At 37.1% G+C, this 24,080-nt stretch overlaps 2 protein-coding genes across 2 annotated transcripts in view; both read right to left on the bottom strand.

Annotated features, from left to right (window-relative positions):
* Positions 1-986: 986 nt before the first annotated feature.
* Positions 987-10,074, bottom strand: LOC133732265 (magnesium-chelatase subunit ChlD, chloroplastic). The gene is made up of 15 exons (XM_062159779.1): positions 9,702-10,074; positions 9,020-9,198; positions 7,599-7,683; positions 7,207-7,523; positions 6,997-7,120; positions 6,130-6,222; positions 4,818-4,913; positions 4,090-4,227; positions 3,682-3,900; positions 3,174-3,329; positions 2,828-2,935; positions 2,198-2,332; positions 1,686-1,850; positions 1,285-1,405; positions 987-1,199 (listed from the first exon to the last, which is right to left on the bottom strand). The coding sequence occupies exons 1-15, from the start codon at positions 9,972-9,974 to the stop codon at positions 1,114-1,116; spliced, it is 2,295 nt and encodes a 764-aa protein (XP_062015763.1). The 5' UTR covers positions 9,975-10,074; the 3' UTR covers positions 987-1,113.
* A 1,012-nt stretch (positions 10,075-11,086) lies between these two features.
* Positions 11,087-24,080, bottom strand: part of LOC133730611 (DDT domain-containing protein PTM) — a 14,023-nt gene continuing 1,029 nt past the window's right edge. Inside the window, 12 exon segments of the mRNA XM_062158169.1 lie at positions 11,087-11,776; positions 12,341-12,636; positions 13,286-13,497; positions 13,725-14,384; positions 18,327-18,355; positions 18,891-19,348; positions 19,566-19,690; positions 19,783-20,068; positions 20,437-21,430; positions 22,145-22,759; positions 22,876-23,672; positions 23,674-24,075. Coding sequence (XP_062014153.1) covers positions 12,622-12,636; positions 13,286-13,497; positions 13,725-14,384; positions 18,327-18,355; positions 18,891-19,348; positions 19,566-19,690; positions 19,783-20,068; positions 20,437-21,430; positions 22,145-22,759; positions 22,876-23,672; positions 23,674-24,075 — 4,593 coding nt within the window. The 3' untranslated portion in view covers positions 11,087-11,776; positions 12,341-12,621.

Genomic DNA, 24,080 nt, shown 5'->3' with positions numbered 1-24,080 from the left:
ATTATCTGAATTACCTAACATGTAACTTTTAGGGGAAGTTGAAATCAGGGGGAGTATCCAGAAGCATACCCACTTGACCATCGTGTACTCTTTTGTCCTTCGTCCAGGGTTATTTTGTCCCACTGGGTTTTATTACCTGGCAAGGTTTTAACGAGGCACATCTTTAGCATAGTCGCTCCATCCTGAAGATGTTTTGATTCAACATATATGCATTTGCTCATCTTTTCCCTTCGACCACGGGTTTTTCCCACTGGGTTTACCGGGCAAGGTTTTGGTGTAGCAAATCTAAATGCATCCCTCTCGTAGACATACTACCTACTTATGATGCTGATAAGAAGACTCCACTTATCTCCGAAGCTATGATATTGCTACCCCACACTCATGCGCGTTGTGCTCTTTTTCTCCTTCGACCAAGGTTGTTTTTCCCACAGGGTTTTTATTACTTGGCAAGTTTTTTTTTAACGAGGCAACTTAGAAGCGCACGACCTAGACAATACTATTAACATGAAATATCCAAGGGGGAGTGTTGTAATATAAATGTCTATATCATGTGGAGTTGCAACTATGATCATTGAAGCCACTACAAGCATGGCAGCTCTCATAATTGCAGCAACCATGTGGAGTTGCAGCTATGATCATTGAAGCCACTACAAGCATGGCAGCTCTCATAATTGCAGCAACCATGTGGAGTTGCAGCTATGATCATTGAAGGCACTATAATGGACTTCTTACCATAGTATTCACACTAGCTTTGTATTCCTATATAAACCCTCCATTGTGAGATGAATAAACACTTGAATCTCCATCCTTCTCTGCATCTAAACTCTCTCTCTCTCAAGTTCTTCCCAACAAAGCTCTCTCCATTTTCTGAAACAGTTTTATGTTCGTTTTACAACATTCTCATTAATAAAGCTTGTCGTCTTTCCCTTCAAAAAAAAAGAACACGACTTCTTTTCCTTTTTTTTTTTTTTTTTTTGGTGAAAGTAACAATAAGAATTTCTCAAAATATACATGTAAAGAGGTAACACTAAAATTAAGAAATAATGTTGACAGAAACTAAGCTGCTCTAGTAGTCGATACTTGGCACAACAGGAAACCACGATATCTAATGCTTCACGTGTTTTTCAATGTTGACAAAGCGTCCTTTGTGGCAGCTGAGATTACAGCATCTGAGGCATTTGGCAAGTAATAGTATTTTCCTGAAAAGCAAATAAATGATGAGGTTATGAGCAGGTCTTCAAACACGATGAACCGTGAATGGTTGATATAAGTTGGAAAAGAAACCTTGAGCAACTCTTGCAATCTCCTTGGCAAAACCAGTTGAAACAAATTTATTTTCAGTGTCGATGACGAGAAGAGACATCCCTGCTTTGTATATTTTACCAGCAACCTCAAGAATCTCATCCTTCAGTAAGAAGCAAGCAGTAAGAATTGCCACAAGCAAGTATGATTAAGGAAAGTTGAGTGCAAAAATGCAAAACCACAGAGCATATTGTTTCCGTGGAAAAAAAAATATGGGTCTTGCATGAGATCTGATATTAAGCAACCTATTTCCTCTTGGATATTATATTAACATGGGGCCAATTCTAATATGTACTGAGGTTTGGCTTAAAACCTCAGTTAATTAAACCACATGTTGGGAGGTTCATAATTGCTATTATTAAAACATCTGGTGCAAACTTTACCTTCAACTCCTTTACCGAAGGTCTTGGGACATCAGTAGCAGCAGCAGCAGCTTCAGGGTCATTGGACCTTTTTAGTGATATATTGGCTCTACCATCAGTTATTGCAACAATCATTATACGTCCAACATCACCACTCTTCTCTGCATTTAGCCCAACCCTTACAGCCTAAGCAGTTTGATTTGAGAAAATGGTCAGTCAAAAGAAAACATAGTTGTGATTATACACAAGGAGATACTTGGTACTACAAATCACGATGCGTATATTACTAACAAAATTAAAATAACCAAGAGTACATGCATAAGAATATCTTGCATAAATTGCAGAGAGAAAAGCTGGATGCTTAAATTAACATCAAAAGGTCATTCTATTATACTTTGGGAAAAACATGGTTAGCAGCCAGCCAGTACGGGAAGTCATTAGAAGTATCTAATGAAGATATGACCTATTGACAATAACATAAGCCCTGAGCCTTTTTTTTTTTTACTTTGGTGTGTGTAAATGGATCTACATACCGTGGTCAGACCATGAGCAAGGGGAGAACCTCCACCACAGGGAAGTCTCTCAAGACGATTTCTTGCCATTGCAATGGATCTAGAAGGAGGCAGAAGAACTTCAGCAGAATCTCCACGGAAAGGAATAATAGAAACCTATTCAGAAATACCAGTTGACACTATTACAAAGATAATTACCAGGAAAGCATCAATAGCAACAATTATTTTATGATGTTAGTTTGATGGATTGCTGATCTAAAGGACACACATTCCAACTCTTACAGAAATTTGGGGAAGAATATGATTCTACATAAAATTATACTTTTTTTTTTTTTTCTGAATTAAATACTCCATATTCTCAGAACATGGATGCCGACTGCTGAGAAACAACATCTGAGTTGCTCATGTGCATGTCAAAATATTTTAAACCATCTCAGCATGAGTTCTAGTGCATGTGCATGGTATTCGCAGCATTTAAGGTGTTTTTTCTTTTTTTTGGCAGGATATTGACTAGATAATGAAGCCCCAATTCAACGCAATACATTTCATTTTTTCTTTCTTTCTTTTCTCACGAGAAATAATCAGAAGAAAAATTGTTCGGACAAGAGTCATGGTAGTCACATCCTCTAAAGTAATGTAAGTTTATGTCACCTGATCTCTGCTCGTATAACTTTCGGCTAGTAACTTGAGCGCTGCACCTTTTGCATTCTGCATTCGGTTCAGTGCCATGCTTCCACTTGCATCAACAACAAATATAACCTGCCATGCAAATTGAGTAACTTCCCACTATTCTATAAGGAACATTTAGATCAACCACACTTAAATAATCTAAGATGTCGTTAAAAAGAAGCAATTAGTTTGGTCTGACTAAGTATGGCAACCAATGCCAAAACAGACGCGACACACATTCGCATATCTAAATATATGCATATATTAAAAGGGCAAGATGACTGCAATAAAAAGAACAATGAGTAGAAAAAGATCTTTGTGTCAATACCAGTGCTCCTGCTTTCCGTGCCATTCTCTTTGCTCTCATGTCAGTTTTTTCAACAAAAACTTTCCTGCCGACTTGAGTGTTCTTCTCCCTACGCAATTTTTGATATGGTGCAGCAACTCTAAGAGTTGCATCAACAGCTAATCTCTTTACAGGTCCCTGTTAAAGATAAAGCTTGATTAGAAAAGACAAACATGGTCAAGCAAGTTATTCAAAGCAAGTAAAGTTGCATGTCCCTCTAGAAAGGGGAAGGCAGAGTCAACCACTAGTTTTTACACTAATGTAGATGGTGAGTGAAAACCAAATAACTGATATATAAGTTTCCATCACGGAAACAAATTTTGCAGCCAATGTTATTCATATGACTCTGATCAAGTCAGTAGAAGAAGTAATGAAAGCAAGGTTAAAAAGGTTATGAGTCTTATGAGTGTTTATGGAAAATCAAAGAGCAGAAATTATTTATATTCTCATCAAGAAAGTGGAAGGGAACGGTAAATGGTGAGGGTGGAACCTTTGGAAGCATTGGCTTAATGTATCGACCTCTATCCTCTGAAAAGATAACATTTTTTGCTCTCCCAGCCTTCCCTTTGCGTCTCTGCGCTTGTTGTGCGAAAAAAAGAAGCTTCTCATCCACCAAACCCCCTTCTGCATCAAAGACAAACTCTTCAGGTAGCTGTTCCTGCTCTTGTTCATTATCTTCATTCTCTTCCTTCTCTTCATCATTTTCATCCTGGTTACATACTCACATATCATGCATAATGTTAAAACCTCTGTTCCCTGTTAAATCTTTTTTTAGCAAAAGAGCAAACAATTAAATTGAGGAACACCACAACTATTATTTGATCAATCAACTAAAAAGAAGGAAGCCCTCTGCAATTATGTGTACTCGAAGTTTAAATTTTAATCAATGTGAACAAACCTCTTTTTCTTCTTGCTCCTCATTTTGCTCTTCCCCAGATTCTTGATTTTGAGGAGGTGGTGGAGGTGGAGGCGGTTGATTTTGCTGTTCTGGTGGGTTCTCATTAACGATTGAGCGAGGAAGTATGACCAGTTCTACCTGAAGTAGGTAATATATCAGAACAAAAAGTAATGATGCAGATAATGATTGATGATAAAACTAAAAAGGTGATTAGTGAAAAAGTAATTCCGTTTTGCAAATTCATCATATATGCTGAACATATGGAGTTATTTTGGGGAGAAACTGAATAATTCTTGATAAAAATGGAAGACTCCAATCTTACATCAGAATTCAACTGGAAAGTGCAAAGGGCTCAATTTTAAAGTCATTCCAATATATGCAAAGCGTTAATAAGAGATAAGGATCCATACTAAAAGGATTTTTGGCTTATTTAAAGGGCTGCTACAGTTTCATTCATTAATTTATATTATTATTGTTCTGAAAAGGATCACAAAACTTAAGTTTTCTGCTGATTTCTGTGAAAATCAAAAGGTTCAAAGAAGACTTGTGGATTAGTTCTCAACTTTTACCATAGTTAATACTTTTATGCTTCTCATCTCCATTGCAACTTAAATAACTGCGTAGCCAATATGTTTAAATAATAAGTATTTCATAACATGCAAAAAAGTACTAGTATAACTGACTGTGGGGAAAGAGAATGTGCATAATCTAGCAGAAGTATACTTAACAGCTTTTTTCAGGTCATCAGCATAAACTTTTTCTCGTCCATCTAGAGCAGCTAAGCATTTTGCAACACGGGAAGCATATAGCTCAGCTCTATGTCCCTGATAGTCACATATCACATTAACAATTTAGCGGTTAGTTTCTGGTCCAGTTACGACAAACAAGTACAAGTTATAACTAGACGCATAAGAAAACAATAAAGTGGTAAGACTTGATCCACTAAAGTATACCAAAAGTATTTATCATTAGTCAATCAATAAGAAGACATACTGAGCTAGAACAGGTAAAATAAAAAAGGAAAACCCACAAGGCACTTGCCAACACAGGGTCTAAGGATGGCAAGATTTGTAGTTATACAGCTATTCAAGAAGACGTTTCTGCAACCAAAACACACAACCACCAGGTCGCTTGTGGGCAACAAAAGTCTGGGAAATTAAATTTTATTTACATAATATTTCTTATGCTGTAAGAAAAAGCATTAAGTTATGATTTACTCCCACACATGTTTTAATTAGACTGTGTTTGGCCAATACTGAATAATGGATCCAGTTTTCCATAATTTAGACTAGTTTGTAAGCTGCAAAATCACAACTTTTAACATTTACTCTCGATTGTAAATTTGTAACAGATGTTCTGCCATTACCATAGTGTTCTGAATTTTTATCATCTGACCCAATGATTACCAGCTTTGAAGTTCACACTCTCCATGTCCTGAGTGTCAAATAAGGGCAAAAATTTGACACTCACAAGGACATAATCGGGATAACAAAAATGATTCCAAACTGGCATACCAAGTTTTGAGAGAAAGGCTCTTTTCTTAATGGGTGACCTAAGTGTGTATGAAATTGAACCCACTATTAAACATGAAAAATAGCAAACTCCACTAAGACAGTAACTTGTACAAATTCCCACACTGCTCTTTTACTGACATCTAACATTGAATACCCTATGCATAAGAAAAACTATATCTCTTTTGGGTTGCACTCTCCTGAAGACAGCATACTGAATAATAAAAGTTGGGATATGCAACAACAATGGGTAATATAGAATTAAAATTTTCAAGAAAAATCTGTCTTATAAAAAATCTGATGGGAGAAGGGCACAGGAGAGGATTAGGCAAAGCTTCTCACAGATTGTTAGATTAAATTGTAGCAATAAGGGAGGAAAGAGGTTTAGCATCACTATGAATCTTCAACTAAGTTTGGAGCTCAAACTAGGTGACAAGGCATGGAACATATGTATGGGCATTACCTGATATTAAAAACAAAACTAATACAAAATCAATCCCATTTTAATGACGAGTTTCACAGTATGAACCTGGCAACCACCTCGCAGGGCTTCCAAAACCAGATACTTGAGTTGTTCTCTGCTTATAACTACGTCCTTTAGATACTCTCTTGCCAAAATGATCTGAAACATGTAAATATACAGATTGAAATCAGAAGACTTTTATCTTACAACCACAACACTGTAACAATACACTACGTTGGCAATACACTAAAATTTATGGGCATACATGCACTGTATCTGACTATATCAATCATCTTATCAACATATTTTAAGAGTAAATTGGTATTAGTTCCTCAAACAAAGTCTCTTGACTCCTTTTGTCATATTTTAGCATTTCTGTATGCGAACTCATAAAAAGTCCAACTCTATTTTTAAGCAAACTTGGTACTACTGCTGCTTTATCAAAATAATGGAGATACATTAATTTCCAGAGGGAAATAGTGAATGCTTTAAATAAAGAAACAAACCTATAAAGAAAATGACGATGCTAATCAAAATTGGTGTTTCTCCTTTTACTGTATATGTTGTACAGAACAGTATACTAATAGTATACATTAATTTTTGTGTTCTACCACCATCTTAAGCCCCTCCTTCATAACTCAAACAATCTCTATCCAACTGTTTGGGGCTGCATTTTATCATTCCTCCTGTTGCCAATCATCTACATGACTTCCTCTCTCATCTCCACTACATCCATTCATGGACATGTTTCTTAAAAGCCCAAGATTATGTACCAAAAATCATAGTGGGATGTAGAAAAGTCTTACAGATGTGACACTGAACTTATCCACTTATCAGGCATAACTGCAGTAACACTTTTTTACCAGCCCCTCTATTTTGCTAATATGTATCTAGAATGCAAACAAAGAAGTAAATTATTTCATGTCTGAGTACCTGAGTTTTTGCAAATTCTGTTTCTTCTTGAACCATTTTAAAGACTTCAGTACTATATTCCTGAAATTTTGTCGCAATGCCCACAGCTGCAACACGATCATCAAAACTCATCGGAAGATCTGCACTGCAAAAGAAGTGCACCATTAGTAGAATGAGAAGGTTGCTAACTAATAAACAACTTTTTCTATAAGGTGACTGCAAGATCTGTACCTCAAGTTGATTGCAATACGGTCTAGTAAGTGTTCACGCACAGCACCCTCTTCTGGATTATACGTAGCAATCAAGAGTGGCTTGCATGGGTGTCTAAAGCTCATTCCCTCTCTCTCAACAATATTAACTCCTTCAGTTAATACGTTGAGAAGCAAATTACTGATCCCCTCATCCAAAAGATTAATTTCATCAACATATAATACACCTCTATGAGCTTCAGCAAGAAGGCCAGGTTGGAAAACAGTGGTTCCTGTTCTCACGGACTCCTCAACATCAACAGATCCAATGAGTCTGTCCTCTGTGACTCCAAGTGGAATCTAACAACATGAATATAGGCTGTTACATAAATGTATATTACTATAAAATGTGAAAGTTTCTTCAATAACAAGTACCTGAACAAAAGGAGACCTAACAATCTGAGTCTTGACATTACCAGCAGAATCAAATTCCATGCGTTCAGGTAAAACATCTTCCCACCTTTAGGAATTACAACCAAACCATTTATTATCTTGAGAAGAGAATGAAAGATCATCTAAAAAAGTGAAACAGGCTCTGATCAAAACTTCTTGTATGAGATTTCTAGGATATTAAATGCTAACAATCAAATATCAAGACTTCTTGTTTTAGTTTTCTAGGATATTAAATGCTAAGAAGCATATATTTAAGCTTCAAATGAACAATCACTACTTCCATCACAATTGCACATTGTTTTAACTGAAATACTTTCATTACCGAAAATAAGGGTTCTTCATTTGTTTAGGATCTATGGGTGATTATAATCGCATCAAGACAAGAATCGGATGCACTGGATTGACATGCTAACCAGTGCTTTTCTTGTTCTTTTTCTTTTTTTTTTAAATATCAACGAATTCCCCAAACCCACTTTGAATTCCATGGGCTCAAAACTCGGGCCTTCTGCCAAATCCTACATTTCCAGAGGCAGGAAACCCTAACAATTAGCTAAGCAGGTATATAGGGTCCCAGACCACATGAGCAATCCCAAGAAAGCCAGCCACCTACCATCTTCATTCCCATCGTTAGCAAGTACATAATTACTTAAAAAGTATTCAATCTGTTTCCAAATATTCACAGAAAATTTTTCATCGACCAATTTAATTTTCCAAAGAGCTTGTTGACAGACCAAATAAGCAATTACATATAAATTTTCTTCATTCACAGACTCACCCCAAATGTGTTTTGGACAGCAAATAAAATCTAGTTTATCAGCAATTGTTTATTGAATCCTGGTGTTATTATCAGTAGTAAGTAATATGCCTTTCAAACACTAAAAAAGAAATGTGATCCTTAAACCACTTATGACAGGCCTGGCAATGCAGTTTTCATAGAGAAAGGAAAGTAACAATGGATAAAACAAGAAAAGTTGTCATTTCAAAACCAAAACATGTTTCTGCTATTTTTCACTTGGTCATGAAGTGGCCTTCCATTTATCATTTGGGTCTATTTTTAAGAAAAACAAGCATTTAAAGGTAAAATATTCTAAAGTAAATTCACAGATGATGCCCTAAACATGCAGGTGGGGAAAATAAATTGTAAAGATAAATAACATGGTGTGACAAAATTAAGATGCAAATTCCCAAATGTGTTTCATTGATGTGCCTCTGGCTCAACTTATGTCAATTGAGTAATACTTTCCAAATTTTCCATAAAAAAAAATAAAAAATAAAAAAGATTCCTACTAGCACTAGCTGAAGTTCATTTTCACTTTAGCTGAAGTTGATTAATCAATACAGAGTTGAAATCCATAATTACCCCACTCTATCTATGCTGATTGAAAATTAATCAGTGTCCTTACTCTTCGGGACAGGCTGGATCAGCATTTGCTATTGAACCAACGACTACTTCAATGGGTGGTAAAATTGCATGCAAACCACGGGCCATTACTGTTTTGGCTGTTCCCCTCCTTCCGGAGATAGCAATTCCTCCAATTTCACGGTCTATAGCCCCAAGCAAAAGAGCAGTTTTAATAGCATCCTGAAATAACATTAAATATTCGTTAAATGTTCATAGATGACAATTTTACTAATTACCCAACAGTACGTGGTAACATATAAATATGTATCCAGCCAGCTAACTTGGCATACAAAGCAAATACAAAAATCTTAAGGACAGCAGCTCATAACCTAGATTAAAAATTTATAGGACAAACAAACATCCATAATCTAGAATAATATTTGTGAATGCAGGGAATGGCATACATTAAGAAAGATTCTAACTAGCCTTATCCTCTCAACTCTGGGCACACAACCAAAAAAACAGAGATGGCCAGACTATCAGTTTATCCCACAGCTCAAGCAAGTCATACAAAAAATAATAAGCAAGTTAGACAAAAAAGAAATGGCAATAGTGAGCATATGAGCAACTTGACATCCAAGCAAAAATCAGAGAGAGAGAGAGAAATTGAAAAAGGAGAGAATTGGCAGCAGCAGCAGCAGCATTGATGATGAATGAAGAGAGAGAGAGAGAGGGGAGTTTACTTGGCCAACAACGGCAGCCAAGGGAAAGAACTGTCTTCCGTAGGAACTGTCCTGTTTCGCCGCTACGGCGCCGTTTGAAGACTCAACAACGGCAGCTGCTGCAGAAGCAGTGACGCGAATTCGAATTCGAATGCGAGCGCGACGTTGGGAGAGGAGGAGGAGGAGGGGGTGCTGTAATTTGAGTAGCGAAGACGAAGAAGAAGAAGAAGATTGTAGGTGCGAGAGAAATGATGTGCATGGCGACGACGAGGTCGAGGTGTGTGAGAAAGCCATTTGAAGCTCAGCAACTTCCTCTTCCTCTTCCTCTTATCGCTTTACATAATCTGCTCCGGATATCTGGATATTTGGACTCACACTCACACCCTCGCCCTTTTTTTTTTTTTTTAATATTTGTATTTATACGGGGACATGTTAAATTTATAAGGCGCGCGCCTCCGCTGTTTTACTTTTACCATCATGTTAAATTTCTGTTGAGGACGGACATGTTACCGCTTCTTCAGTTCAGTTATTACAGTGTATACAGTCAAGAAACGCGTTTTGTTTCGTGCTTTTCAATTTTGGGTCACCACAATGGCTATCCAATATACATGTATTTATCTCAACATTATACTAAACGCCAAACGCACTCTGTGAGTAGATAACAACATGAGCAGTTATCTTACAGAATATAGAAAAAACTACTTCACTTTTTTTTTTTACTTTTTTTTTTTTTTTGTTAAATTTCTTTTCTTTTTATTTTATTTCATGAATTGGCACTCGAATATTTCAATTCAAAGGTTTTTTAATATTTAAGGGATATTTTGGTAAAAAAAAAATCATGTATTGGCTAACAAACTCTCTTCTCTCAATAATAATATAGATTATTTCTTTCAAAAAACATAATCCTTGAGTATACATAATCTTTCTTTCTCAAAAATAAATTTTAGTTAGGGCATCGGTAAGGAACCGGCCAAAAAGATTCTCAGGCAGAATCAGACCGAAACTTTGATAGAAAAGAATCCGTATACAAGCCTCCAATCACAAACCTTTCTATTTTTTTTTTTTTTTTTTACCTTGTCCTTTATTCATACCTTCATTAGCAGGCAGTAACTTCTTTGATCAAACATCCTTTGAACTTCGAAAAACTCAATTCAAGATATCTTGTTGGACTCGAACAAAGAAAGGGAGATGATTACCAGAAAAGTTTGGTAGAATAATCCTACCATAAAATTATTTGCTAATCTTTTCAAATGCATAGATAGATTTCTAAACTTTCTATCTAAAAGTGTTGTTCTCTGTTTTATGGATAAACCCCATAAATAAATTATACCGTGGCTGATTTGGCCAACAGATGTATCCATTTCTTGTTAGAGCTTGCTCTAAGCAGTTGGATTGCACAAAACACAGATCACCAATGTATGCAACCTTCTGTCAGTAAAATAAGTCGGAGCTGAATTCCCAGATCCTAGAACATACCACTAAAATCAATACAAATCTTAACAGACTTGAGAAGCCTTGCGACTCCATTTAAGAATCTAAGATCTAACTACTACTATTGTCCATTTACTTTTTTTTTTTTTAATGAAAAGAAAGTCTACAACGCAAAACCACAACAACAACCCCCCCCCAGCTGATCCAAATGGAACGCTTGGGACACAGAAAGGGGGAGCCAATTAGATGGCAACATTAGGAACACCATGGCCAAGTTCAGTGATGGCATTGTCTACTACGACTTAAAGAAAAAAATGCAAATCATCTAACAAGTCTATTGTCTACCCCATCCTAAAACGAAACACCATGGCAACCTAATATCTAACTGCTACTATCGTCCATCTACTTTGACTGAGAGAAAAAATTGTATATCGTCTAAAATGCCTACCCATCTCCTAAAACAGAACTATTTGCCATCTCTACCCTACTCAGATTTAATTGCAAGAATTATAATAATATTAACAACAGCTAAATGAACTAATATCGATCAAACCAGGATGAAAAAAAAAAAAAAACTGGATCTTCTACAACCGAATCAAATGTTGTCAGGCAACTCTATAAAAAGTCCCTCCCGGGAACCCAATCTGAAGAGTTTCCAATTTAACCTGCAAGGCAAAGGTTTCATGTGAGAGCCTACTACAAATCTCCTCCCAATGCTAATCAGCAGATAAGAGAAAAACCAAAAGCTTTACTCGGTGAAAAACAGAGCTTCTATGGGAAGACTCGCCTCTCAAATTAAATGGTGGAATGTTATTGCAATGGATTAAGAATAACATGAGTTAAGAAAGTCTAAAAAGAGTCATTATTAACCACAGCACTTAGGGTGTTTAGGACAATGGAAGCAAAATCACATAGCCTAAATGATTCCTTGCATAAGTCATATGCTCACCGAATCAAGACAACATGGCCATCCGATGAAACAAAAATATTATTGAGAGAGAGAGAGAGAGAGAGAGTGCATGTGTGTGGCATATGCTCTTATTCCCAGATGGATGCACAAATACAAACACGTTTGATATAAAAATTGCTAAATGACATAAGAGCACATAAAACACAGATCTTGTAGAAAGAAACAGAAAGTTACTTATTCTATTCCTGCAGGAACACCAACATTATAGCCATTTTTTTTTTTTGGCAAACTAATTACAGCTTTAGGGTAAGAGTTTTACCAATTTGGCCTGTTCTGTCGATTCATATGCTCATAATGATGGTTCTTGATATATGGCCTCATCGCCACAAATTTCTTCATTGCATGGATGTACCTTCTGACCTTCCACTTCTCCTAATCAAAACGCTCTCTCCTTGTCGAAAATCTTGATTGGAAGAAATGTGAAACCCAATCCTTTCAAAATTATGCAAGTGCCCCCACCAATAAGAATCCCTCCATCTACGATCACATGAATCGGATCACATACCCAATGAAGAACCCATCTTGCAATGCCAAATTAACTCATTTGCATGTAATCTGCAATAGTAGGTAAATTGTTAAGTGTAGAGATTAATGCGCTTTTCCACGACTATGCAAACTAAATATAGCATTATGTAAAAAAACAGCAAGAACAATTGAAAGGAAAAGGCACATAAAATTTGTTGTTGAGGTTCAACAAACTTTACCTATGTCCCTCTGTGATCTCTCTTGAGAAAATCACTTAACGTTTTTGATCATATCAATCCAAAACCTAATCCCCTAATACCTTTCCTTTTCTAAGACCAAATAGGATACTTGTTGAAACTGCATTCCCTAAAATTAGCAGGAAAACTTCTGCTGAAGTACCGAATCGTATTTTGTCTTTAATCCTAATCCATCTAGACGTATCAACGAGACAGAAAACACAGCAGTAAGTTTATTTTAAAGATTGAAAGTCTTTTGTACTCACTACTCCATTAACTCCAAATGTAAACCCAACCATTAGTTATCATGTCAGCATCAAGCAAATTGATTCAATCGCAATTTAATACCAAGTACTAAGCACCAAATAACACAAATTTACATGACACCATACATTTTCTTTTTGGGTTTGCTATTGTATCAAAATTAGTTTGTACTTGAAAAGTTGAGGGTCCAGAAAGTAGAATAACAGACTCCTGCTATGGTTTTAGAGCTATGAATATACCTCACTCAAAGTCGGGACTGCATTAGGTACTTCCTCTGAACAATCAACAGAACCATCAGTATGAGCTTCAGCCAATTGGGACACATCAGTTTTCACAACTACCAGATGGGGGCAGACAGGAGGTTCTGTTTTACGACACACATGGCACCTGAATCCAATGAGCTTATCAATGTTCTCTGAATCCAGCCCAAAAGCCTCTCCATGAAACCACTCTGCCAAGGTAGAATCAAAGAAAAAAAGTGATTTATTTATTATTTATTTTTTTTATAAACAAAACCTCTATATAAATTAAAGAGGAACATTCATGTCATGCAGGTAGGGGAGACTGACATCATGTTCAGCAGATACCCAATCAAACAGTCACTGATTCACCTATAACTATCTCAATGAGCATCAAACCATACATTTAAAAGGTTCACTTGAATGAACTCATCATTACCTCCACATAGTTCACACCCGATATAATCTAAAGTAGATGCATATTCTGCTTCACAACAGAGCTGGCATTTGAGTTGACCGAGAACGATTGAAGAACAGCCAGAGTGAGCAAGTAGTTTTTTCTCCCTAAAAAGCGTAACACGTTTATCATTTGGCTTTCTAGACAACTGCAGACCATTTAGCCAGTAACTGCGATAAACTTGTGTTCTCTTCTTCTGACACAAGGTCCCTGTCTTTGGTTTCTTATACGTCCGCTTCTTGGATTTGCTTTGTTTCCCTTTCTTGCGTTTGCTATGCTTTTTATTTTGCAACGTCAAGCATTTAGCTTTCCTTGGAGAGCGGCGTAAAGGTACACTTACAGGAACCTTTTTGCTATTTTTCAATTGTACCTGTCTTCCTCCAGCTAAAGCTTTTCTTTTGCTTCTCAAACGCAGTGATCTACGATCAGTTTGAGAATTTTTACATTTCTGTGACTGTACTTTCTCTATTTTTGTTTCAACTTTCCCTCTTTTCATACCAACTTTTCCTCTCTTTTTATCAGCTTTCCCTCTTTTTGTATCAATCTTCACAGAGACCCCATTCTGGCATCGGTGGCATGTATACGTACACTCGGAAACAATGGCCCCAGCAGACTTCTTCGCATGCCTTTTGTGGAAAAATCCTGAAATTCATACCTCAGAGATTAGATAGCAAGCTTAATAAATATAAGAGTATCAGTGACAAGCATGAAGTTCTAGTTACACTGACAAAATAAAGTATTATGTGAATCATAGGTAATCCGCCGCAACAAGTCTAACTACACCACACCAAAAGAAAAGGGATTACTGCTGACTTGAATATTCGTTACCAAAATCCAACAAGAACGAGGTGGAAAACCCAGAACATTAACAGAAGCAATAATTGTTAACCGAAAAACATGGGGTTATAAGTCCAAAGAAGCCTCAGGCAAAGCTCAGTAGACAGCAGCCTCTGGAAGAGCTCAGTAGAAAAGGCCTCAAGAAGAGGGCCCCCTCAAGTAAAACAACAGGGCATCAGTGGCTAGATGGAGTCTGTTTTTCTAAAAAACTAATCACAATAATAGTAAGATTAATAATAATAATTATTATTATAGAACAATAAAAAAAAAAATTTATTAGACAAGGGACAAATACAACGTACTGCACAAGATGTCCACACAATAGAGACATAGCAAAAGCTCAAGTGAAAACCAAGAAACCCAATGAAAAATACCCAAAAAGAGGACAACAAACTCTAAACTGCTGCTGCTCTACAGTCCATCAAATACAAGAAAAAACTATAATCTTTATAACCCTCAGAAACCGAAGTGAAGAGCCAACCAAAATTCTTACTCTACCCCTGCATCTTCATCAACATAAAAAATTCTTCTGTTTCTTACCATCCAAAACACCCAAACTACAGTAAACAAACCACAGCCCCACAACTTTGCCTTTAAAACCAGAACGGTTTTGAGTAAATAAAGCAGTATTTTACAGTAGAGACTCCCATGTCACCCCAACCACTTTACCTAACTATTGCCAGAGACAGGAGGCCACCTCACATTGCCAAATATATATATATATATATGATTTGCACTCAATTCAATGTACACACGACCCCAATGAGATAAATCAACAATTTGGCCTCCTCCATTGACCACCCTTGCAGGTATTCACCCTCATGCGCCACCAACCAGCCTAAGACCTTGAGCTTGGGAGAAACTTTGGCATTCAAGATAAAGTTTGCTGGAAAGAAGTTTTGATCAGAGCTATCCTCAATCAGAAACTTGCGCAAAGATATGGAGGAGAAAGCATCCAGAAGCTTCCAACTACCATCTCCTCACATCCCTTCTCAAACTCACTATTTCTACTAATCCCAACAAATCTGAAACTTCCTTGTCTCGTCATCATCTTGATTCCTCATAAACCCAAAGTTCCACTTAAACCCTCTCAATCGTATGAGAAATAAATGATACATTGCTGCATGTTCACTAGCTGGGTCTATAACAAGTTGAAAGCACTGCTTTTGTCAAAAGCTATAGACAAGCATGTAATAGATCTAACGTGAGTCAAATCATCAAAAAGAAAAGAACTTGAGGCAATTCTTAGTAATTTCAGTTTTTGAAGATCCGTATTGTAATAGACTGTGACTCATTAGGAATAATAACTTCCTAGATTCGGAAAACAGTGAGTTTATATTCAATAAATGATAAATAGGCCAACTGGATGTACAACTATAGAAGTTCACTGGTAGTTCAGAAAATGGATTCAATATTTCGATACAATAAAAAAACATCATTGCTTGAGAAATGATCTGTTATGTGGCCAGCATGAGCAACCAATTTTGCTAACCACACTATATGTAAACAGAAAAGGACAAAAAAAAATACTATACTTCCCTGCAAATTATAGGCTATAGCAATTAAAAAAGATAATATTTTGGGTACGAATTGTATGAAATAGTACGAAAATGGAAGGTGTTGTGGACATAAAGTTTTAAGATAGGCCATGTTGTCTCGATTGATTCAATTTTTTTTTTTTTTTTTAAGAGTTGCTCACAAAATGATATAGGAAATTTAGGGTTTATGATACATGATACTTGCTAATTAAGTGATCGATAATCATGTGCCAATTCACTGTGGCCTTTAAATAATCAATCGTCAAAACATGCAACTTATAGATTTATTGGAATGATCAAAACCAAATATCGGTATATGACTAAAGATATATGCGGAGCCAAAACGAGCTAGTATTGGAATTCTCCGAGAGGATAAACTGTTATTACAGTCTCTCCTCCACCTCCAAAAAACTAAAAATAAAATAAAATAATAGAAGAAGAAGAAGACTTCTAAGAAGGGAGAGAGACCATGCATACAAGGAAAGGAGGGATTTCCATGGAAATGGAAATCTAGTTTATTCCACACACGGAACAATATACCAATCTCAACTCAATCATTTATTCATAACTAATCAGCACTTTTCCATTTCTGACAAATTGCCAAATATTGTGCACGAGCAAGAATAAATTAACAAATAAAAGATAGTTCAAATTGAATGAGTTGATTGAAAAGGTAAGTTGATATAATCTAGATATTTATGATTGATATCGCAGCTTTAAATGCTATCACCAAATCTATAATAACCCAGCTTTATGTGACTGTTGTCAGTCTGTGCTAGCCCTAAAACCACATCATATGTCTGTTGGCTTGCCTGAATAAGCGGTAGTAGAAATCTCATTCGCTACTAATATCTTTGGATATTTTGCTAATGTGAAAACATATCCCCAGGAAGAAGGGTATCAAAGATTAATGGTCTGGACTTGAGGGCATGGTCCTAACAGGAAGGATGGTATAGAGAGTATAGTAATGCCCCAGTTTTCCGTGTACAAACTTGAGCCTCACATCGATTGTGTGCTATGTCAATTTTGACTACATAATCATTGCAAAGTGCTACATTAGTGACCAGTCTTTTTGGTTGGGATACTAATTCATGGTTTGATGTTTTTATGGGTTGTTTGCTTATACACTACAAGCAAATATAAGTCATGCGAATACCTAATGCTTAAAACAACATACTTCCTATAACAACCTCCAGTGTGTGTCTCCAAAATTCTTATACGCTATTTTTCCTTCATTAGTTTACCGAGCAGTAGATTTGGGTTCAGAATATAACATATGAAGGATACAAACCTTCCAATGAGTTACAAAAATAATTTCTCGCCACAGAAAAGGGTCCACAGTAGATAAAGCTACAAATCTAAACATTCCCATCTTTCCTTTCTCGCCAAATCTCACAAAACACTACATTACCAACATTAGTTTTCCACAATTTTTCTCAACTAATGATGATACACAAGAGGCCAAGATTACCCCAGCTCAACCCAGATTCTACAAAATGTATATGATCCAATTGGGCAATGTGCACATTGGGCAGCAATAGATCGGCCTCTTACAGTGGAAAATACAAGTATTGACTCAGACAAACAAATAGCCTAGCAAAGATTTGTACTAATGCAAACTAAACATAGACGTCATCCAGATTAATAAAATCAAGTACTCCCTATAAGCTCAACAACTTTCTTTATTTGTTTGCAATGAATGCATATTTCTTATCAAAAGCTAAATAGAGGGTCCCAATCTCGAGGAAAAGGACCCAATATTTCAACAGAAACAAAGAAAAAAGCTCTTGCACACGTGCAAACCTAATCACTCAGGTTTCAACTAAGATTCTCCAAACCCATCATGAATATGACTTTTGCCAACAAATTTAAGATTCTAGCAGCACAAAATGGACAACTATGTTCTAAATGACATATAAACTTCACAACTTTGCTGTCCCTGCAACAGCCAGGGTTTATGAATACCAACATGCTGTAAATTTTGGCAAATAATATTTCTCTTGAAATTTCAAAAACCGGCAGTGTGTGCACAAGTGCACAAAACAGTAGAAGCAAAACAAGAGTAAAACTAATTTAAAAAATATATATAATAATAATAATAGAAACCTAGAGTATACAAAGTACCAATACCATATTGTACCTAGCAATATTTCAAAAGCGCATAACAACAATATGAAGGGAAAAAACAAAAGGAAGGAGGAAACCACACCTCTGCACAATTGACAACTCACAGCTTCCCTGTCATATTGAGGGGGGAAAAAAGAAGTCAATGATACATGAAGTGGAAAACAAAAGTAATGCAAGATTTAACATGCATGACAATCTCAGAGACCTGATCATTTAACATGACTAGCAATACCACAGATTGACCATCTACTCAAATCCTATAAGTACTTCCTCAAACTCTGCACATCTATATGTTCCAAGTTCGTCCTCATATTTCCACGCACAAAAAAAAAACGTCTTATTAGAAAAACCTATGTTTCCACAGTTCCTTGTTGCTTGTTCCCTAAATAGGTTATGTCATCCAACTAAGTGAGAGGCTTACAAAGCTTCGAGTCCAATATTCCTATCTCTATCCTCCAGAGATTGGGGAAAGAATTTCTTGCACAGTTACACTAACTTCAAAATTAGAAGTTTCAGAGTGACATCCTCCTCACATAAAAATATAATTTACTAAAAACAGCTATCAAAGTAAAAATAAAATATCACAAGCAAAATAACAATATGAGATGATAAAAACTTACAAAAAATAAAATAAAAGATTTAGTACCTTATCAGGACATCTTTGTGGCAGTGTCCACACTTATAATACTCTGATCTTTCTGCTTTGGAAAACAAATAAGCAAATCCCTTTTCATCCGGGGGCCGCATTACTCTACCAACTGCAAGAACTTTACCAGACTTCCCATCACTAGACTTGCGGGCAATTCTTCTCTCCTCAAAATTTTTCAAAAGATGCAGAGGAAGATATGATTCTTCAAGCCAATACTTTTTCCTCTCATTAGATGGTTCTTCAAGCACAGAACCATGTTTCCTGACAATGTCGGGGATTGCTCTTCTCTTGCCAAAATCAAGAAGATACTTAACCACTCCCTTTTCTGAGCACTTCCTGCGGACAATAACTTTCCTGAAAAGCTTGATTGATTTTGTAGATTCCTTGTCCAATGTAGGCAGCGGGTGTGTGTTCTCAATATCATCCCACCTAATGTTTGAATAAAGCTCCCTAACCTGAAACCATGGCAAGATTTTATGGACCAAAATGTTCTAGATGATGCTTATTAAAAAGCATGAATTTTAATGGTCAGAGCAATTGGGCCTACAACCACTCAGGTGGGCCACCAAAAACTCATGAAATACATTCATAACAGATAAAGCAAGAAAACTAGGTCATTGAACAACCTGAACATCAGCACTTAAGAGAAACAGGTGCATAAACCGAGATTACCTGCAAAGCAAGCTGTTCTGCACTAGTTGACATCTCAACAGTAGCTCGCCAGGCAATATATTTGCTTCTCTTTGCATATTCTGAATTCTCAGGATACAATATACCCATTATTTTTGTGCACCCACCTGCAGAATTTTATAACATGAATCGAGTTCAGAATAGTTATTAAGTTGATTAACTACTGAAACACATGTAGAAGAAAGAGAACACAACAGACCTTGTCTGGCAGCCTTAGAAGTCAAGGAGTGAGGCAAAATCTTCCAACCAAACACCTGACGAGAAAGCCTGCCACCCCTCCACCAAAACATTCCCAATCCACTGCCGGCATTTGAAGATGGATTTGAATCAATATCAGAAAACTTGGGCCTCTTTCTGCTATTCATGTTCTTTGAGTATGCACGTAATGAAGTCACAACATGAGAAGCTGAACCCATGGTAACAACAGAGTCCACATGTTTCAACCAATCTGCGGACAATGCACGATGATGCAAATTTTCCACTAGCTGCATCATGACCATTTCACCAAAACTTAGGGATAGTATTAAAGGGAAAAATCAAGATACCACATAAGTAATGGCAATGCAAAATGCCCTTTGAAATAAACTAATAAGCTATGGTACGCATAAGTATACCTCCACACAAACTACTTAATTTGTAATTAGGTACAGTATACAAATTTGTGCCCATATGAATAGGAAGTAGCCAAGGTTCCAAAGGATCCTACTGAATATTTTAAGAACAAGATAAACAGGACAACTGATAGGCCCTAAGGTTTGGACTACAATTCTATTAAAAGATTAATGTTAGGCCACCATAAATGTTTAGCAGGTGAATTGACAGCTGCAGTAAATTTTATAGAGAAAATGCTTACAAGGAGCAGTAAATGCTTAACAGAGGCAAGATCGCGTGCATTAAGAAGACTATTCCGCCAGCATTCTGTATGATGGGGGTTCAACCACGGACCCAACAAAAGCCCAAGCAGGCGATCATGAATGGACAAAATTTGACAGCTGACATCATTAAGATGATCTTTGGGAATTTTTTTCAATTGAAGTCCAACTACATCAGTCTTGGAAACATCCGGTAAAGGCAGCTTACTCATGATAAGCAAGCAATCCCTATCATCAGCAGGATATTTGCAAGAAAAGCACCACCCACATTTCTCTTTCTGCACATCTATATTTAAGTTCTCAATATTTGGCCAGGAAAACTTGGAAGATTTTTTTATAATGGTCTTCATCTGCGCAGATATTATTTCATCTACTGTATTTAGTGCACCTTCCTTATTCTTTTCTGATGATTTAGACAACTCCTCTGCAACAGATGAAGCAATTTGGCCAAAACTGTAGTAGTTCATGTAATCAATTCCACAATCCACTTCTGAAGTGCCCTCTTTTCTAGTGGTTATAGCAGATGAAATTTTTCCAAGATCAATAGAACCGTTGCTCTCTTGTCTGACCTCTAAGCAAGTAGATGTCAAAGAACAGTCTTCAGGATGAAGTTTTCCGACCAAATCTGATTGATTTGAAATATCAGCAAGATTATTTGAATCATCCTGAATGACAGTCCTTCTCAGCACTTGAACAGAATTTGAAACATCAGAAACGAGATTACAAAACTTCTCTTGCAGTTTTCTATCCTCATGCGTCTCATTTTTAGCATCACCTGTTTCTGAAAATTCCAATTGGTCCAGGGGCTTGCTACTAATTGCTCCATTAAAGGTAGTAGGAATGTCCCAGTGCTTATAGATTCCCAATAATATCCCACCATAGGAAAATTCTGAAGACCTTAGCACTTCAATAATCTTGTTTAGATCATCTCTGTGATAGTAATTAAATGCAGATTCATCATCACAAAAACCAGATCTGCAAGTACAAATCCATAAACAGATTGAAGCCAAAAATATATATCAGAGTGACCAAAAGTAGCAGTAAATAACATAGAGATATGAAATCACAACATACTTGTCCCACAAGATAGAACACATGCTCATTATGAGGAAAAAATTATAGTAATTTTTCCCCATCAAGAAATAGCAATTCAGAAGTCAAGCCCTTTCTCCCTACTCTTGATTAGATTAACACACCTACCGAAAATAGCTTGGTACTGCAATTTTTTTCCAAAAGCAATTGCACGCACACACACACACATACACACAGAGAGACAGAAACAAACGGAGAGGGGTTGTGTTGAATCCGAGGGTAACATTAATGAATGACATGTAAGATAACTTGCTAATGGACTTCGATGATGGTAGGGGGTTTTCATGGACAAGCCAAATTGTAAATGGAACTGATTGGTTAGCAATTAAAAAAATATTTGATGACTTATTATGTAACTTAAGATGATTTTGGGAGAACCACAAGAATTTTCACACTTCTTCATACATTAGGTTTTTAAAAGATCTTGAGGGAACTCATATATCATTAATGCTTGTTTCTCATGAAATTGATCTTAAGGAAGATGCTTGGGTACTTTGAAATCAAGAGAGAAGTAAAGAATAAGGGGAAATAATGTTGATAAAGGAACAAGCATTGATATTACACCGAGTCATGCGAAGGTGAAAAAACAAGACTTACACCAACAGGTAGCCGCAGCTTTTAAAATATAGCCGACCATGAGGATCAATTCCTAATAGCTCTGCACCTCGCAGTGACTTGCGGAGTTTCATCCAAGGTTTGTGCCTATCAATCATACATTCAGGGCAATACCAATCACCCTCCGGCAAAAGATCATTGACAACTCCTACACATCTTGAATGGTAAGCTGCTGGACAGCCATCACAGCATATTAAGTTCCCTTCCATCTTACAGAGGCAACATTCATCACTATTCCAGTCAGGGGTTTCATCAACATTTTCATCATTCAAACTGGAGCTACCAGCAATTTGCGCAGAAGCCTTCCTTTTCTTGCAGACATCAGAGTTTACATCACGATCAAAACCCATGTCATGTTCAGATGTCGAACATCTTCTATTAATCTCCGACTTTATGGCTTCCCCTTCTATCAAATCATCACATAGACAGCGAAGAATCTCAACCTTTAGAGAAGCAGGCCGACTGTAGTAGTCACTTTTTAATAGCTTAAAGTGACCGAGGTCAAATCCAGGTTTCAGTCCTGAACAATGAATCAGAAAGTACTCAACCATGAAAACTGGCCACGTAATTAAGTCCAGGAAATCCCAATTAAGACTCCTACATCAAATAAAAGAAATAAAAAATGAAAACACATTAAGAAACAAACCCAGGCAGTATGAAGTCGCCAAAAGGATGAAGGAAGATTTTAACAATACGAGGACAAAAGAATATACCTTAGACAATCAGAAGCAGATTCGGAACCTTCATTTGAAAGGGACTCCAAATGCTTTCTTAGCGTTTGCAAAATAGAAACATGAACCGAATCAAATAACAAACTAGGAGAGTTGCATTGCAGTGCTCTCACAAAATCCTCCAACTTGAAGGGACTCAGAAACAATATTGTACTAAATGATCTCAAACAGGCATAAATAGAAAAAAGGTCAAGTACGGGAATGCCCTCTAAATTCAAATGTTGTGACGAAGGAGGTAATTCGAGCTTCTGAGGGGCAACACTAGGCTTATCGGCTTCTTCACTGCCAGAAATCACTGGTACGTCCTCTGTTGCTGCAGTAGCTGCAGAAGAGGACACAGGATTACTAACAGCAGATGATGCAACGGAAACATGATTCCGAGCAGATCCTCTGCGAGAACTTCTCCTCAAAACTGTCTCTGTAGTATTAGATATCAAATTATCCGGTAGCTTTCTTCTCTTCCTTCGGCTACTTTTTTGAATGCTTGGACTTGCTGAATCGCCTAGGCGCCCATGAGTCACTGGAGAAGCAGCTTCAGAAGGAACATCTTCCACCATACCGTTATCCTTAACAGCACTTGTAGTATTCAAATCCCCAAGAGAAGATTCGACCTTCATATCTCCACTGGACCACCGGTTCTCATTACCGAGTCCTTCCCCAACAGCAGCACACTCAATGCCATTCAAGGGAACTACTTCTTGATTAATATCAATACACACTTGCTTCCGGGTCTCATTAACATTCCCATCCTCAGCAACATTTCCTTCGGCATCTCCGCTGCTTCGACCTCTCTTCAATCCTCTCAAACTTGGGACTAATTTTAAACTTGTCTTCACTGTCCCCCTCCTCAGCAACCTCCAAATTCAAATCGAAATCGCAACCCCTCCGCTTGGTCCCTTGGCCCAAACTAGGCCCATCGAAATTGTCAACAGAATCACAACCGCTGGCATCCAAATTCAAATCAATACAATCTCTCTCCTCACCAACATTCAGGTCAGCAGCATCATTTAAGCTAAAATTAAACCCCGCGTTCAAATCAATCCCCTGCTCCCTTTCTGGACTAGAATTACTACTACCATGCTCATCCTCCCCCCTGTAATTGGGATCAGAATTACCTGTACGGCGTCGTTTCTTGGGCTTTCGGGCGGGGGCGGGGTCGGCGAGGAGGACGAGAGAGAGCTGGGCGG

Source organism: Rosa rugosa, chromosome 2 (genome assembly GCF_958449725.1).
Source record: "Rosa rugosa chromosome 2, drRosRugo1.1, whole genome shotgun sequence".
NCBI classification, from domain to species: Eukaryota; Viridiplantae; Streptophyta; class Magnoliopsida; order Rosales; family Rosaceae; genus Rosa; species Rosa rugosa.
The sequence above is the reverse complement of the archived record's forward strand: the minus strand, read 5'-3'. Positions and strand labels throughout refer to the sequence as shown.

Bases quoted from the DNA above. Each gene is read 5' to 3' on its own strand.
- LOC133732265 (XM_062159779.1), bottom strand. From the start codon at position 9,974: ATGGCTTTCTCACACACCTCGACCTCGTCGTCGCCATGCACATCATTT. The intron at 7,524-7,598 runs GTACTTGTTATT...TCATGTTGTTAG, and splicing joins TTAGGTCTCCTTTTGTTCAG to ATTCCACTTGGAGTCACAGA. The intron at 1,200-1,284 runs GTTTCTTTTCCA...TTTGCTTTTCAG, and splicing joins GATTGCAAGAGTTGCTCAAG to GAAAATACTATTACTTGCCA.